At 41.4% G+C, this 17,967-nt stretch overlaps 1 protein-coding gene across 1 annotated transcript in view; it reads left to right on the top strand.

The window, feature by feature from the left end:
* The window catches only part of nbeab (neurobeachin b), a 209,248-nt gene that overhangs the window by 154,436 nt on the left and 36,845 nt on the right, over positions 1 to 17,967 (top strand). The window contains exons 42-45 of the mRNA XM_080889391.1: positions 12,145 to 12,262; positions 12,354 to 12,456; positions 13,158 to 13,273; positions 16,714 to 16,826. Coding sequence (XP_080745517.1) covers positions 12,145 to 12,262; positions 12,354 to 12,456; positions 13,158 to 13,273; positions 16,714 to 16,826 — 450 coding nt within the window. The remainder of the gene's footprint in view (positions 1 to 12,144; positions 12,263 to 12,353; positions 12,457 to 13,157; positions 13,274 to 16,713; positions 16,827 to 17,967) is intronic.

The following is a 17,967-nucleotide window of genomic DNA, read 5'->3' as shown; positions in this document are numbered from 1 at the left end:
CTTTGTACAAAGGGACTCTCGTCTTTGTTTGGTTTCGCCCCATCTGTGTCATCTGGTGGTCTGTGCAAGAGGGTGGTGTCTCGGGGTGCTCCCCAGCGGCGTTGCCAGTTGTTTTATGGACTCGTTGGAGTGGTGCAGGGAGTTCATAAGTTGGCTGGGCCATTGTGTGCTGAGCCCAGCTGACACGTGTGAATTGACTCCAGCATATTGACAGATCATTTCCATTAATGAATCGAGGAGTCTGCCTTGTTTCACTCTGTGATTTATGCCCTTGCTTCATCATCCTCAGAGCTCTGGGTTAAATAACAACCCCCTGAAAGACTCAAGCACTAATTGCTGGATGAAGTGAGTTTGCTTTGTTCAGTAGTTTTAAGTATGCCTAGATGTTCTGTAAGTCATATATAAATATTTTATATATTAAATTAAAATTACAACACAGTGAAAAAATCTGAATAATAAATACAATGTCAGTAAATGCAGTTTTTTGAATCAGTTTTGTTTAAAGGCCGTAAAACAAACCAGAATAATGGTGTGATGTGCGGTCACTTATTAACAAGTGTCAGTAAACAGCAAAGTTTCCATTCATCAAAGACCTAGCAGTTTTCTCTCAAGGGTGGCTGGTCTTTTTCTTGATTTGATATTGAGATGCTTTTGTTTGCAACTGCTGGCGTTTCATGAGCTCTACCCTGATCCTCCATGGCGACCATCCAGCTTGTTCAAAGCAACAGCCATGCACTGCTGATAGCACTGGCCTCAGCCTGGCCTGTCACCCCCACCGCTGCTGCCACATGGAAGGCACATTTGCTCGCCACCATTTTATGCTGCTGTCACCCTCCCTTCAAGAGCAAGGGGAAAGAGGGGAGGTGAAAAGGAGAGGAGGGAAAGAGGGAGGCTCACCCTGAGCGGATGCTAGACAAAGATGGCAGCAGAGACATTTTGTCTACTTTCATTAGTTCTGGTGGTGGTGAGCTCTGCTGAATATTAGCCTGTTACTGGCAAAGGCACACATTGTGGAGCACAGACGGCGAGTATGTCACAATCAAATCTACCCCACCTCATTTCCATCTTCCTCACCCAAAAAGTGGGACATATGGGGCCGGATGCCAATTGCTTATTTTATACGGTAATTAACATCCCTTAAACCATGTTACGTGGTAGGTGTGACAAAGTTTATCTCACCAATTTGCATATATACCCCCAATAAGGTGCAATATTTTAAGATCCTGACTGACTACAAAGGCTTATGTGCTACATGTTATTAAGAAATAAAGAATATTAGCATTACTCGCCTTCACTCATGTTTAATAGTTTTGTTGCGGCACTGTCACATTCAGCTAAACTCAGAACCATCCTAAATCTGTGCTGTCATTTCCTTGAGTATCTGCTATCTGGTATCTGTCAGCTTAAATTGGGACCCTACCTAAACCCATATGCACTTGGATCTGTTGGACTGTGTGTATGTTTTTAATATTTTTCTTTAAAAGGGTCAGTGTGTGAAGGACAGCTGCGATATGTTTGGACGCTCCTGTAATGAACTTGATTGTTTTCTGTTGTTTGTGATCTGCATGGCTTTATTAATTGCTAGAAAAATTAGTTTTGGAGTTCAGCCAAAACACAGATATTTCATCTGGTTTCCTGCTTTGCACCATGTGCCTGATTCTTTTGTTTACTTTTATAACAAAATTTGCAGAGATACTCCCAGATTTGTGCCGGTGTGTATGTGAAGATGTATCTGAATGTTGCTTTGTCCTGCTGGGCTTTTATCTGTTGGACTCATTATTGTAGTCATCTCACTGGGCTCTATTAGAGAAGCTCGGGAGATGGGGTCGCCATGAAAGAGTCATGATGGACGAAGAAGTGCTGATGTGCAGGTTCCTGCCTTCAGGCTTTCACCTGCTTAGAAACAGCCTCAAGGCAAAAAAGAAAAAAAATGACTGGCCTCTCAGTCCAGCCAATAAAAGATTGAAGACCTAAAGTCAGGACTTTTTTAAGGTTGTTTACAGTTAAATGTATCTAAAATTTATAGTGAAACAAAATGTCAAAGTTAACTAATTAGTCAATGGTTTTTCTGTGCGTCTTTCAAACGATTTACAAAAAAAAACGAGTCGAAAAGGTGGGTAAGAGTACCAGAAAGACGGATAAAGTTATGCTGTTCTACCTCGTTAAATTTCAAACGATTTTATTAGAGTGTCAATTCTGTGGTCTTGGCAGGGCTTGGGAGGTGTCTGAGCAGGGAGTGCAGTGGCAGGGAGTGAGCATGTCGGCTGTTGACACCATCTAACGAAGGGGGGGATTAGGAGTTTACAGAGGCAGTAATATGATAGGTCAAAAAGAGGAGGCACTCCTCCACAGCACTTGGCTCTGTAATGAATGATTGACTGGAAAAGGAGAAGCTGCCACTCGCTGGCTGAGTGCTCATCTTGACGCCTGCCGCACCGCTCCACGGCTCCCCTTGATCACGTTTCGCTGCTCCTTTCTCATCTAAGGAACCAGTCTGCAGGGAAAAGCTGCTTTTCCCTCTTATTTTTCTCTCTAATTTACACATTTAAGACATTTTTGTTTGCTTATTTGCAATTCCTTTTTTTGTCAGTGAGCCTCCCTCTATCAGTCCTACTCCCAGCCCTAAAACCAGCCCCCCACCAACCAACACACACGCGCACACAACCTTCCCTTTCTCTTGTGTTTGCCTCGAGGCAATGAACTAATTTCAGGTTCCATAATTGCAGTGTGTTGTACACCTGTCTGCTATTAATTCTCCCCTGTCTCTTATTCTTTTTCTTAATGAGATATTATTGTAATTATTGTCATTATGCTGTTTTTCATAATGAACTTGATTGATGTTGTTGTTATGGAACTATTTATTCTCTATAATTAGTGTAAATGTGGAGGGAACCTCTGTAGGCACTGATAGTCCAGCACTCCAGGTATGAGTAAACTTGTCAGCTGGACTCCAGAGTTCCCACTTAGTCCACAGTTTGTCCTGGATATAAACATGAGAGTGAAGTAGCCTGGTCACTAGTGAATAGGGCCCTGCTTGTAGCCATTTTAAAACCATTACAACAATGAAAGGCTTTACAATGGGCATCCCTGAGCTTTGTTTCAGCCTGTCACTTACACCCTGTGAAAATCAAATAGTGCTCTGAACATCGTGAAAAAAAAGGTGAATAAGGTTTTGCCTATACTCCTATTTTAAAAAAGTCTGCTTGTGTTTTGAAAAGGAAAAAAAAGGTTTTCAGTGACACGAGTTTGAATGTTATTGTTGAAGGAGCAAACTACTGGAAGGAATGTTAAAGAAAATCTCAGCTGAATGAACAATGTTGAATTTTTTTTTCTTAGTGGCTCTCAATCCAATTAGGAGTTTAATAAGGGTCATGCATAGGGACTTCACGCTGCAGGTTGGTTTCTTTAAGGGTGCTTTCAGGGAGTAGGCTGGGGCTGAAGTTCCTGAAGGTCCTGACTGAAGGCTGGTCTCTTTAATGTGAAGCGAGGGGTCCTGTGCCCTGGTGAGTCATTGAAGCTGTTTGGGGAGCGCAGATGATACTTTCCATAATTGTGAAGCCTAGATTGTCGGATAATCTGACACTGTGGTTACAGTGGTTTCTCAGGTGGTACCAATTACCTGATCTCTCACACGTCTGCTTCTCCTTCTCATATGCTGCACTCCTGCTGTTTCATTTACCTTGAAATGTAAGAAGATTTATTTTTTCTGTATAATAGCCTGTTTATAAGTTAATATTTTCCCTGATTAAAAATCTTTGAGTCAAATCTAAACAGCTCTTGAACTAGTTGTTACTGTTTTCAGGTTGAGTTTCATACTTGGAAAACGGGAACCTTCTTGAAAACTTGAATTTGAGTGAAGATGAGGAAAAGCTATATGGATCTTTAGTTGGGACTTAGTTGATCTTTAATCCCCCCCCCCCTCCCTCCCAAGAGAAAAAGTGGGCAGGAGGGCCCTAAAAGTGGACTTGTCCAGCCTTTGTGGGTTTGTTCACATGCTGCTGTGCTTTGAGTGTCTGACAGCCGTTTAACTCCACACGACCTGTTTCTCAAGTGCCATCGTTCGGTTGCTCTTGAATCCTTTTAGGAGCCATAATTACAATTCATGCACTCCCCGCGCTTCTTTGAAGAAGCATTCAGAGAGCAAAGCAGGGTGCAGAAAGCCTGAGAGAAAGCCAGCAGTAGCAGCTCTTCTCCAGTGCGAAAACACTGAAACTATCAGCAAAATGCTTACACCGCTATGTGAAACTGCAGGATGAATTTGTATAATATGCAGTTTTGTAAAGTAACAAATAACTGGGTAAAACAAGGGTAAATGGTGTAAAATGTGTATAGAAGTAAACATTTTCTCCTGCTAAGAAATAGTAAGAAGCAAGTCTAAAATATACATTTCAGAGGACAAATTTCATCAAACTGCCATTCTTTCAAGTATGCAAACAACTTGTGAATTGTGTTACAAGTGAAGTGAAGCACATTCAATGACTTTCAAAGGGAAAGAGAAGAAAGGGTAAGCTTAATGCCTAATAGGTGCTTTAGTAATTTCTGAGTTTTCATAGCTTAATCCGTTCTGAAAAGCTCAGCAGAAGAAAGGCTGCAAATGGCCCTCAGCATTAATTTGATGTGACTTCTGTACAATAAGGGCTGTGGATCCCAGAAGCCCATTTTCAAGCTTACCTTCTTTCATCATCCTCAGCCTTTGGAACTTTTACCTAAATGTTTCATGAAACTAAGGCTGTAAGCCTCTTTGGTATTCTGTCTTTATAACACATGGTTTAAGACTATTATTACACCGTGTTCAAGGCAGAGGAACACATACAAACAGTGAAGCTGCCTCTCTATTGTGTGGAATTCAAATTGATTTGGTACAATTGGGAGAGCATTTGTATTAAAACACACATATCGTATGGCTCATTTCCCCTCTTGTGGATTTTTACAAATGCAAATGAGTTGGTTTCCCATCAGTCTTTGTACAATTAAGTATGCTTTTTGGTTCTCTGAGTATTATTTCCAGATGAAATAATGTGTCTTTTATTTCCTTTTAGATTTCAAAATGCAATTTCCCTAGGAAAACATTTGAACACATAGCTAAACCTCACAGTGCTTCATTACTCACATTTCGTCCTGATATTTTTCGAAAATTAAAAGTCAAAATCACAAAATTCAAAGTTACATTTTCCTTGTTGTCTGCTTTTTGATGCCATTCTTAGTAACTCCCAACCCCTTCTGTTTCTGTAAAAATCTCATGAACTATGGTACCTCTCTGAGATTCTTTTTTTTCCATGCAAAGAGTCAAAGCAGGAGGAGAAAGATTTGGTTTGTTATCAAAGAACCTTGTGATGATGTGCCCCAGGAAAGTGCAGTCTGCATCTCACAGTTTCTATGCTGTGGATGCTTTGTAGCAGTCTCTCCCATTATAAAAATAACATCAGTTAAATTGATACATGTTCAAAGCTTATTTAAAAAATCTGCTTTATTTTCTTGAGATTCTTTTGTTTACGCAGAATTGAGGAAAGCCAGCAAGGGACACACTGGGTGGGTCAATGACCCTGGAGAAAACAGCTTGCATTAATATGGTCTAATCCAGTGTAATTAGTCAAATTACAGCACGCCAAGCAGCTTGTCAGGGGCTGTCGGCTTTGGCAGGCACGAGAGATGGCGTGGAGTCCCACTGGACAGCAGAGGGACCTCAAAAGCTCTGCGAAGCTGCCCTACTGCACTTACTTTTACTAATTTTACCTCATTTTCCTCTTCACCCTGTCATTTTTTTCTACTCTTGACAAAAAATGGAAAGAGCTCTTCAGTCAGGCTACAATGTTTTCACCTTTCCCTGTGTTGTCTCCCACACCCCCAGGCTGCTAGCTTGGCTTACTGCCTGGCTGCTAAGGTGGATCAAAATGATAGGAGGATTCACAGCACAGGCTACAGAAAGTCAGAGTAATTATATCAGCGCTGCACTCCTCCTACGTGATTTTATGAGGGAGTCAGATGCACGCTAACTAGTGCTGCTAAGAACCATGGACACGGCTAAGACACTTCCTCGTGTTGAAGGATTAGCATTGGTAAAAAGATTTAAACTATATAATTACATGAGGATAAAGTACAAATTATCTAGTGCACTCAACAGCCAGATTATCATCCCTTGCAAGTCCCGTTCAGCCCCAAGGGGTGAGCCTGGATGACAAAGGCCCTCATTAGCATAAATTTACAAGCCCTCTCGTTCAGAGAAGCCGATAAGAACCTGTACCACCTTTGCTTTGGCCCTGAATGGCTTGTTGTGCTTTTGGCAATGACAGATAAGTCAGGGTAATTCCACTTTATGGCTGAAAAAATGATGCTCCAGATTCTGGCTGCATCCCGAAGGTGTCACCCGCGATAATCCTCAAACAGCGTCCAGCAGAAAGGGGGCTGTGTGTTTTCCAGATGATATACTGCGAATGACAGAAAGAATTATATGAAGGAGGACGAATCTGTAACATATTATTAAGCAATTCCCTGTGAATAAGGGGGATAAAAGGATAATGGATGAGGGTGTCATTATTACCTTGGTGCCAAGGGAAGCGCCAAAGCAAAGGTAGAAAGACAAGATTAATTGAGGACGAGTGAGGCGCTCATTGCTCATCAGGCCCTCTCGTCTAACCACTTGCTCTTTCTGTCCCTCTTCTCCTCTGTCTCTGCCTCTCCATCCTCATCTTATTCTTTTCTTTTTCTCTGTCTTGCTCTGAGCCTCTATTCCTCCCACACATAACCAAAAAAAAAAAAAAAGAAAGAAAGAAAGGAAAATAAGAGGAAAAGAAAAGTAGAATTTAAAGCGATCAGCTTGGCAGTCTCAGTGGCAGCCAGATGAAGCTGGTACCCAGGCCAGGAAGATTTCAGTCATCTTAAGGCTGACAAGTCCCTGAAAACGTCCCATTAGGAAAAGCTTGCTGAAAAGACCCAACACCAAATGACTGCATCCCTTCTCTCAAGCTCCTTAGTGAAACCATCCCCAAAGCTTTTTATCTGGATGATGTGCTGACTAAGTATGTTTGTGGATGTGGCTATGGGTGGCTCACCATTTGACCGTGATCATTTTCCATACGAAGCTTTAAATGTTGTATTCTATCGTTTGCTTGCTCACAAACAAACCCAGGAAATTAAATGTTTTGCTCATAAATTACAATCATGTAGGCAGTAAACATATTTCATAGAAAATTCTTAAGCACATTTTTTTCATTATAGTAACACTTGTACAAAGATAACTCATGTTAGCTTGAATGCTAAATTACAGCCTGATCTGCTTTTTGAAAGAAATGCGAGGTCTGTCCTTTGATTTCCAAAGAGTGCAAGCATTTTGTTTTCAAACTTGCTCCCTCCTACACATGTTCCAAACTTTTGATAGTCTCCTAACAAACTGAACCCTGATATAAAATGAAATTAGACAATAAGAATATGATCCACAAAACTGTGATTTTTATTTTTATTGCATTCATTTTATTTATTTATTTTTTAAATATTGTATTCCCACTTTGTAGTCTTGAATAAAAGTAGCAAAAGTGTAAACATGGCGTCACCATCAGGCTTCAATCACAAGGCATCCAACTAGATCTAAAATCTAAAAAGAAACAACACTATATTTAAACGTATATGTAATTTAAAGAGGGCTCATACACTTTAGAATGATTTGTTTCTTATAACCGCCAAACCTTCTGGTGGCTTGATGCCAGACTTTCTATCACTGCTGCAGAGAACCACAAGCCTAAGTTACTCTTTTTTTTTCTTTACCCATTGGATTTCTTGGGGCTTTATGTTTCCACATAGGCTGAGCTTTTACTCTTTAAGACACGATTGCATATTGCACCAGGGGCTCCTCCCACCTGTCCTACCATGGCAGCGTTGAAGACGGCACTGCAGGGTCTGCTAATCTGCGTGAAATACTATCTCTGACATGAATGTTATTGACAAACTTGGCTGGACATTTTGGGCAGTGAACTGCCAGCATATTTAATGCATATTCATCTCCTTTATCCCACTGGTCTTGCCAGAGCACCAGAGCTGTGTCATCTTGCCACACTCCAGCTACCACCCAAATGTATAGTGACACTGATTATGCAAATCTGTATCTTGTTTTCTCCCAATACCTGCATTAGAAGCCTGCTACTTTATTGAAGTTGAGATACGGGTCTCTCGGAGAGGCAATACGTGGATTTTTTTTCTCTCTTTCTCTCTTTTTCTTTTTTAATAATCTGGGGGAATCTTTTACATTTTTTGTATTTCTACACTTCATAACAGTTGTCACATTAAGGACAGATCAGATAAAAACATGCTTTGATGCTCAGGCATATATTATGAATCTTTGCAGGATGTAAAAGGGATTAAAGTTAAAATAAAAACGTGGAGTTTGGCTTTGGCTTTGCAAACTTAAAAAAAACTGTCAAAGTTGGGGCTATTTTTTGTGCATATGGTTTTATTCAGGAAATATTTTACATTTCAAACTATTTTGTGTATTCATAGAAACTACTTTCTGCTGATCACAAAGCAACTGTCTGTGATAATGTGTTTTGTGGCTTTTGCATTTTTCGAGTCATTTTTGTTGTTTTGGGTTGGAGGGAAATCTCAGGGGGTGATATTTTGCCATCTAAGCAAGTATGGGAAACATATGTACATGCTAGCTATAACACAGTCTATGCAAGGCTTGCTTTTCTTTTTCACTTTTCTTTTTCCTTTTTAATTTAGATATAGATTAGTGGACGAGTTGGGTAATTTTTTATAAACATTATTTCATTTTTATTGATTTATTTCTTTTTTTGCCCAGTCTTCCATGTTGTCTTAGGCTGGCAATGATCTCCCACTTAACTCAGAGTTGTTCTCTGCTCTCCCTGTTACTAGGCTTCATGCTTTCTCGGTGCCTTCTCTGGCTCCTCAACCTCTTCACAGATTTGGCCCATATTGCCTGGGGTCAGCCATTGAATACAGTATATGCAGTGTGTGCTGATCCTCCAAATTGCCATGTGTGAAATCCATCCCACTTGCTCCTCGGGGAGTAGTCATATCACTCAAAATGAAACTGCCTCTCGTATCCTCCCCTTATTCTTCCACTTCACTGTTCTCTATGGCCGCCTGGGACCATGCAGTTGTGAGGCTTTATAGTGGAAGCCTATTAGACAAATCTGAGAAGAATGCAGCAGAGGTGCTGTGATACCAGGTTGTCAGTATGCTCCACAGTCTCATATAAATATATCAGTCATGCTGGCTTGGAGGTCTCACTGAATTATAATATTTTCCTATTTTGGTGTAAATGGAGTGGAGGGGGGTGTAGATTGTTCCGTATGGGAGAAAATTGCATCAGGTTTTAAAGAAAATGCTTCGTTAGATTTATTAATAACATCTGTCATTGTGTCTCAGTCAATGTGGGGGTAAAGCTATTCGGAAGTCAAATATGATTAGAATCTATTTCCATACATGGAGTGGCTTCTTGTCGCTTATAAACATGATGTGCTCCGTGTGAGCATCTGCACATTATTATATATGAGTTTCAGCCTAAACACTGGTGTCACCTGTGCCTCTCCTCATCTCATCTGTCAAAATATTTTCTTTTTTTCTTCTATGATGTTCTGCGTGCAGAACGCGGCCTGCCCTCTGTCACATCAGGGAAACCAGAGAGAAGGAATAACGTAAAACAAGCAGAGAGTTGTTAAATTGCATTATGGCTATTATACAGGATAGGGATATATGCTGCAGCTGGTAAAGTAGCGCATGCGCCTGTGCCTCCTAATGAGCCTGCATGGAGGGACCTGTGTGGAAACAAAAGGCTGTGCTTGTCGGCCACACCAGACCCCTTCACCCACCCTCTCACCGCTCCCCCAGCCCTGAGCGTGACAGACCAAGAGCAGAGCGCCGGTCCCTTCCTGGTGGCGTGATTAGATTGGGGCCGAAGTCTCCAGCTGGCAGGCCTGTCTGTGACTGGAGGCGGCCGTCCCCAGCGCTTGTCACTGGCTGACACCTCTGACAGGCAGGGGACAGCTTCAGCAGACAGGTTCATTAAATGGCATTTTTTACAGCTGGGCCTCCAAAAATGAGGGCTGGGCTTTGTCAAATCCCCAAGTCTACAGGGGCCCCTGCGTGTTGGTTTAGACCAAAGCTTTGTTGTTATGACAAATTTTTTGATCTGGGCCGTTTGAAATCGGCTCTTTTTTTCTCCTCTTTAGCCTCTCTTTTGTTGACAGCTGGCCCTTTGCCCTGTATTTTGTCATGGCAGCAAAATGTTTGCGTTAGCTGGTTAACCAAAAACAGCCCGCGCTAAAATATTTCATTGAAAACCAATTTTGAGACCGAATATTACAGCTGTTTATGTTTCAATACTTACGAACCTGCATTATGTTTTATTGCTTCCATGGCTGTTATAGTTACAGTATTATTTTATAATGCATGATATAAAGATGGAGAATTCACAAGCTACTGGTAAATTAAAACAAGAAATTAGTTTCACGAATAAAGACTGTACTAAAACTGACAAACCATTCAGAGGCTCTAGACATATGAATAACTTAATTTGTATTCACATAACACCTCACTAGTCTTTTGATGGAGTAAGCTGTTGTAGTCTCCCCATGATGCTTATCTGTATCACTTGCCTTTCAGCATTGCACTCAGAAGACTGCTTCCACAACATCTGGCTACAGAGTGGGAGGGGGCATAAAAGATAACCTGCTTCCCAGTGAACTGCTGCTGGCCTCCAGCTCCTAGTAGTCCTTCCATCGCACCTCCCTTCTTTCTATCCCCCTCCAGTCAGCACGCTGCCTCCTCAGGGCCGTGCTGTCTCTATGACAACTGTTTGAGTTGGGGGTTGCAGAGGTGTCAAGCAGGGGCATTACTGGTAGGAGAACACCAGAGATGCTGGGCTGCACATCCAGCATCTCCACCTAATCCAATTTTAATTGAGCTCAAGAGATTTTGGATGTGGCACGGAGGTCGGGCATGAGCTATTCCAGGGAGAAATTAAGGGAGCTCGGCTTGTGCTGCACTCTTCCAGCCTGTCACTATTTTAAATGAGCATTAGCATCAGACCTAACCCAGCTCACTCTGATTCTCTCCATCTCTACCCCCACCACCATGACCACGCACACACACACACACACACACACACACACACACACACACACACACATATACAGTGTAGGGCCTCACCCCCTTACTGCCCTGTTAAATCTTTATTCTCTCCCACACACGCACTCTCTGAACTGAACCTATGTGTGATTATAACCTGGGGAGTTGATGAGGTTGCTCCCTGGCTCATACTGTTAGACAAAATTGTTCAGTCAGGGGGAAGTGAGATGGAAGGAGGGAGAAATGTGTGTGAGGGGACCATTCTCACCTGTCAGAACAACTGTCTTGTCTTTCTGTGTGTGGACCTGCAGCCCCCGGTGGTGCTGCATACACTAATGATTCTTTGTCTGCTCTCTCTCTCTTTTTCCTGCCATGATGATTTTTATTGATTATGTATATCCCACTGACCCAGGGGGCTATTTCTTTGACCGCTTGCCTTTCCACCAATGACACTTTTAAACTAACTCAAAAACTGTGAAACATTCAACAGTCTGTACACAGCTGCATGTTTTGTACCAATTGTGCCTTGTAATGTGTTATACAGTCTCACTAATTCTTAGCTACAAGTTGAAAAAAGGAATGAAAGAACTGATACTGGTGTGATATTGAGGCCTCTCCTTTGCCTTGGTTTGGTGAAGCTCCAAGTCCCAATTACATCAGGGTGCTTTGACCCTGTTATACCTGCCTGCAAGCCTAGTTAAGCATTCTTCTTAGCAGCCTAATGGGTAGAGGGATTAGTTTGCAAGTAGCAGGCAAAGGTTTCCTGTCTCAATAATTGTATTTGTGGTGCCCATGAAAATAGGTTTCCACTAAAAATACCCCCCAAAACAAAACAGTGTGTACAGTAATGTTTTACTCAGGTTTGTTTTCCTGTCAGTGCTCTGTTACAGTCTCCTCACAGCTTTGACACCTTTCATCATATCTGCAACGTACTGCATTCCGATCCTTTGGTTGCTAAATAAAGACATCAGTAGTCTATTTCACTCTTCATCTGACATTATATTTTGATTTATACAGCTACAATAACCACAGGACATTTTTTCTCTTCTCTTGTTCACCTTGTAGGTCTTACCATACACTGAGGGCTTGCATGGGAAGTGGATGTTCAGTGAAATTCGCGCAGTCTTCACTAGACGTTATCTCCTGCAGAACACAGCGCTGGAGGTCTTTATGGCCAACAGAAGTAAATGCAGTAACAATTTAGAGAATTTAAAATTGAAGTGCTTATTTCCCATTTTTTTAATATAATAAGTGTTATCTTTTACTCTTTGCAGCATCGGTCATGTTCAACTTTCCTGACCAGGCCACAGTAAAGAAAGTCGTTTACAGTCTCCCTCGGGTGGGTGTGGGTACCAGCTATGGACTTCCACAAGCCAGGTAAGTTGAAATAAAGCAATCAAAATGCTGTTAAATGTTTAGAATTATTTTATGGCCTTGTTACCTCATCTGTGCTGTGTGGTGAAGAGTCTGTGCAGTACTGGCCTGCAGTAGAGTCATTTGAAGTCCCATTGCTCCAGTCATTGAAGTGGATGTGCACTGACCCTGACTGAGCTGACCTAATTCTCTGACAGAAGACTCTATACAAGAGGATTGCAGCCAGGCCAATGACCACAGGAAAAAAGATTCCCTTTAGACTCCAATGGTGCTAATAGGCCTTTTTATTTACTGCCGCAAAACTGACAACTTGTAGGATATTTTGTGCATGTCAAGAAAGGCATCCTGCATTGTAGTTCAGCTTGAATAATTGTGTGATTTAAGGTTTTTTAATTACCAACTGGCATTCACTTAATGTGCTAGAATAAAAGATATACAGCTATGAATACCATTTTGTTATGCATCCTTCATCTCAGTATGTTAATTCTAAAACTGAGTAGTAGTGTTAAGACCTGAGACTGGCTTTTAATGTCATAATGTCACGGTTTGCAGCCAATCCTTTGAATTCAGTTCCATATACAGGTTTTCCGTTGTTGGTTTTTTTTATTTTAAGTTCAAATTTTTAAATAAAATCAAGTTATAAAATATCCATAGCTAGCACTAATCCTGTGGATATTGAGTTATTGTTTAAATGCTTTTTCCAGACGGATCTCCCTGGCCACTCCTCGTCAGCTTTTCAAATCCTCCAACATGACCCAGCGCTGGCAGAGGAGAGAAATCTCCAACTTTGAGTACCTCATGTTTCTCAACACTATATCAGGTAATGTTGTATGTATTGAATTTCTAATGTTGTGCAACTTTGAGATTTCTTTGCTTAAATTGAAAGTAGCAGAAGGTACGGTAATAATATATTCTCTTTTTCTCAGCCATCAGTTAAACAGACAGATTCTGACTTGTTTTCTTCCTTATCCGGACAAAATTTCCAACCGGTGAAATCGCAGAGTTTTAATCTATTATATATGTGAAACTTTCCCCATTAGAGTCTTATGGCTTTAAGGTTTGCTATCACGATCAATAAACTTTATGTGTCAGTGGTGCTGGAAGCTACTATCAGTAGCCTCAGTTATGTCGTATTTGTTTAAGAATCCATGGTAGTCTTAAGAGGTGCTCAACATTGTAAACTTCACTGCTCATGGGAGTATGCTGTTTGAAGCAAAGAGCAGGCGCAGCAGATTTTTCCAGATAATTAGTGCCTGGCTTTGTGAGAGTGTGCACACGTGTGTCTGCGGAGCTGAAAGGTTCTGTTGTCGACTCTCTGATCTGAACTGCAACTAACAGGGAAGGCAAGAGCGACTCTACGCTATTCTGCTCAGAAAGGTGTCATCCTCTCTCTCGCTGCATATTCATGCATATTTATATTTAGCTTGTGCTCGACTTCGATACATTATTGTCAGCTAATTAGATGTAAGGCAGACAGAAAAACATGCCCAAAATTCATTAAAAATCCCTGGTAATGACCTGGGCTGCCAGGGATGTCAGAATAGTGTGGAGCGGTAGACAGGCGGGGGGTGAAATGCTGGGAAGAGGTGCGAACGGGAAATGGTCTTCTAATTAAACACTATTCCACTGTTATTAACATCCTGCCACCCCAGCTCAGGCCTCAGCGCAAGTAGGTCTAACCACAACAATGCCCAACTCATCCTCCACACTCAGCCTGCTGTTTCCTTTTGAGTGCATGGCATTAACCTGGATAATTATGTTCTCTAGATTCCCCCAGACCCTGGTTACTCTGCAGAAGCCTTCTCCATGAGTGCTTGTCAGACGTTTTCACTTGCTTGGCTAGTTTGGGATTTTCTAAGGCCAACCTGCTGCAGAATTGTAACTGATTGACTGGTTCAAGTTGATAATATTTAATAGTTAATCATTAAAAACCTGGGAACAATCTAATTAGACCTAGATGTAGTGAAACATCCTTTATTATTCTTTCCTTATTATTCCCATTTGTGCTTTAGTTGAAAAGTTGACTTTAGTAAATGTGTTTTTCTATTACATGATAGAATGTCATTCTAAAGCAGCAGGGTGCATATGCAAAGATTCAATACCTTGAATTTAGCATTTTGGTCATTCTGTCTTGCACTGAGCGTAACAAGCTGGGTAGTTACCAGCCAGTGATAACAGCTTGGTTGAAAACAGGAAAAAAATAGTAGTGGGCTCTCTAGTGTCTTTCAGTACAAACTTACCCTTAACAAAACAAGTTTGCACTCACTTAGTACTTACAGTAGCTAAATTATAGTAGCACAGTAGCCTTGAATTACACATGACTTTAGGTGTTAATACAATTTAGGGTGATTTATATAAAAACCCAACCTCTAGAATAGAGTAATGTGAAAACCAATGTACACGAAGGTTTGCGGGCATTCATTTAAGCCGAAACGCGTTGGTCAATTATTAAAGTTGTTCATCTTCCCTCAAGTGTTGCTGAAGTTCCTGCTTTGGGCATTCATTTAAGCACAACTTTCTTAAGGCCCCGTCACAGCATTTCAGTCGGGTTAAAGTCTGGACTTTCACTGGGCCATTGCAGCACCTTGATGGTTTTCTTTTTCCGCACTTCTGTTGTAGATTTGCTGCTGTGCTTGGGAGCATCGTCCTGTTCTATGACCCAGTTTTTGACCAAGCTTTAGCTGTCAAACAGATGGACTCACATTTGAATCTATAATATTTTGGTACACAGAGGAGTTCATTGTCCACTGAATAACTGCAAGGTGCCTGGGTCCTGCGGTTGAAAAACAAGCTCAAATCATAACCCCTTCACCAACATGCTGACAGTTGATATGAGATGTTTGTGCAAGCATGCTGTGTTTATTTTTTTGCCAAACATAGCACTGTCCATTATGGCCAAACATACTTACTTTGGTCTGGTCTGTCCAAGGACATTGTTCCAGAAGTCTTGTAGTTTTTTTTATATGCAACCTAGCCATGCTGCCATGTTTTGTTTTGTTTTGTTTGTTTGTTTGTTTGTTTTTTGGGGGGGGAGAGAAGTTCAGAGAGAAGTGGCTTTCTTCGGGTGGTTTTTCAAAAAAAACAAAAAAACTACTTCAGTCTTTTTCTAATTGTTCTGACGTGAACAATAAGATTTAACATGTTATCTGAGGCCCTATGGCGCCTGAAATGAACTCTGACAGTTAATTCCTGTGGAAGCAGTATGGGGTGTACTTTCATACATTGGTTCTGAATTTTGGCTTCATGTTTATTCACTAAATAATGACATTGTAATATGTCATGTGTAGTAGTGTCTTGAAAGGGAAATTAGCTGTAGAGATCAAAACTGTCTGCTTATTTCTGCTGTAGAGTTGGTTATTTTTCAGTCCTGGAATTGTTGCTTCTTTAGTATAGAATGTTTAACTAAAGAAGCTGGAAAATAGTTTGTATTCAATCACTGGACATTTCTAGGAAACATCTTTGTTTGTTTTAATCATATAACGATAGGATATCCTAGGATACCATGGTCTGACACCTTAGAATCTCTTTTGTGCCCTTTTGTTTCATTTTTCCTGGAAAAGAAGTTGTTACATTTTAACTCTCAGTTTACTTTGAGCCAAAGTTTTCAGCATGATTTATCACAAGCAGTAAAAATTCTAGCAAAAAGCAGCCCCATCCCAGTCCTGGATTACAACTGGCCACCACCTGACCTTGCAGCTGTATCAATGTCGTCTTCAAAGGAAAAGTCAAGCGTTACTGACAACATGGTACATGCTTTTGGCTTTTCCAGGTTTCCAAGTTTTCTCATCTGAAAATCATAGTTTCCTTTGAGAACATCTGGTCAATCAGCAATCAGATTTGCTGTGAGATTTCAGGCATTGGAAGTCATGTCCCCAGAAGACATGACTTCTTCCTCCAGAAGAACGTATACCTCTGCAATTACATTTTCTCCTAACTACTTGAAAATGCTTATGTTTTCCATATACTTAAAGACAGGCCTCCTGCAGTTCCCACAGTCTATTAACAAAGGAGACACAGCAGGCAGAGTCATGGGAAACGCAGAATCATTCTCACATTTTCTACCATTAGTGTATGTGTTTTCTTGGCAGACTCTCTGTGAAGTGTGGAAGGAAGTCCGTCTGATTGGGGGCTTGTTGGAATGTTGCATGTTGATCCCCTAAAGTAACTGAAGCCTCAAGTGTATGCTGCCCTGCTTTCAACCTCTCTGTTCGCCTCCAGCCCATCATCACTCACAGTTTTCTGTCTCCTCTGTGTGTTTAGGGAGGACATACAATGATCTGAACCAGTACCCGGTGTTTCCCTGGGTCCTCACCAACTATGACTCGGAGGAGCTGGACTTGACCCTGCCAGCGAACTTCAGAGACCTCTCAAAGGTACAGGGGCCTCTCGGCTGTTCACCTTAAAATGATGGAAAAAAGAGGGGCAAGAAGGGGCAGCTGGATCTAATGGCAGGGGATTTTCTTATTAGGAGTCAGATTGTAAAACAATATGGTATTTACTGGCAAAGGAATCATGTGCTGTCTCTGCACTGAAGTGGAAAATGCTGATTGTAGCATCATGAAATGCACTCCTCTACTTTATACAAGTTTACTCCCTTTTGTTGGGTGCTGCATTGTCTCCACACACAGTTTGTGCTGTGTGCTTTGGATATACCCTTAACATATCTCTGTGGTCTTGCACTAGAGAGGCTTTTACATGTTTTACTACCACAAGTCTAACTCGATGAACTCAGCAAGGCAACACTGAGTTCATCATGGGGCAATCATGGCTCAAGAGTTGGCAGTTCGTCTTGTAATCGGAAGGTTGCCTGTTCGAGCCCCGGCTCCGACAGTTTCGGTCGCTGTGTCCTTGGGCAAGACACTTCACCCGTTGCCTACTGGTGGTGGTCAGAGGGCCCGGCGGCGCCAGTGTCCGGCAGCCTCGCAGCTGTGGCTACAATGTAGCTTGCCATCACCAGTGTGTGAATGTGTGTGTGAATGGGTGGATGACTGAATGTGTAAAACGCTTTGGGATCCTTAGGGACTTAGTACAGCGCTATACAAATACAGGCCATTTACCATCATACACCCAGCATGATCAGCTCATGTTAAGTCATTATCATAAGATAAATTAGAAGTAGTTTTTTGAAATGCATATACAGCATCACAATATGGAAAATGTATACAAAATCAATATATACTGTAAGTTAAATCCAGACTGTCCTTCAACAAATTTGTAGAACAGTCTGCATAACACGAGTAAAATCATGGCAACTTTATCCTTGGGGGGCTAAATAATGGATGTCTGCACAGCCCGAGTCTTCATACACTCAACACAAACTGTACGATTTCAAGGATATTTTCGTCTAAATTCTGCCATGCAGCAGTTCAAGTTTCTGCGAGTAATATACTTTTATTTTCAAGGTCGATGAACTGATAAGAGAATTCATCAGCACAGTGCCGCAGTGAAAGATGTTCTAAATATGGCTTGTCCAAAAAAGATCAAGCTGAGCAATAGTAAGAGCTCGGGTAACAG

The sequence above is a fragment of the Rhamphochromis sp. 'chilingali' genome (genome assembly GCF_963969265.1).
Source record: "Rhamphochromis sp. 'chilingali' genome assembly, chromosome: 8".
In the NCBI taxonomy this organism is placed as follows: domain Eukaryota; kingdom Metazoa; phylum Chordata; class Actinopteri; order Cichliformes; family Cichlidae; genus Rhamphochromis; species Rhamphochromis sp. 'chilingali'.
Note: the sequence above shows the minus strand (reverse complement) of the source record. Positions and strands in the feature narration are given on the sequence as shown.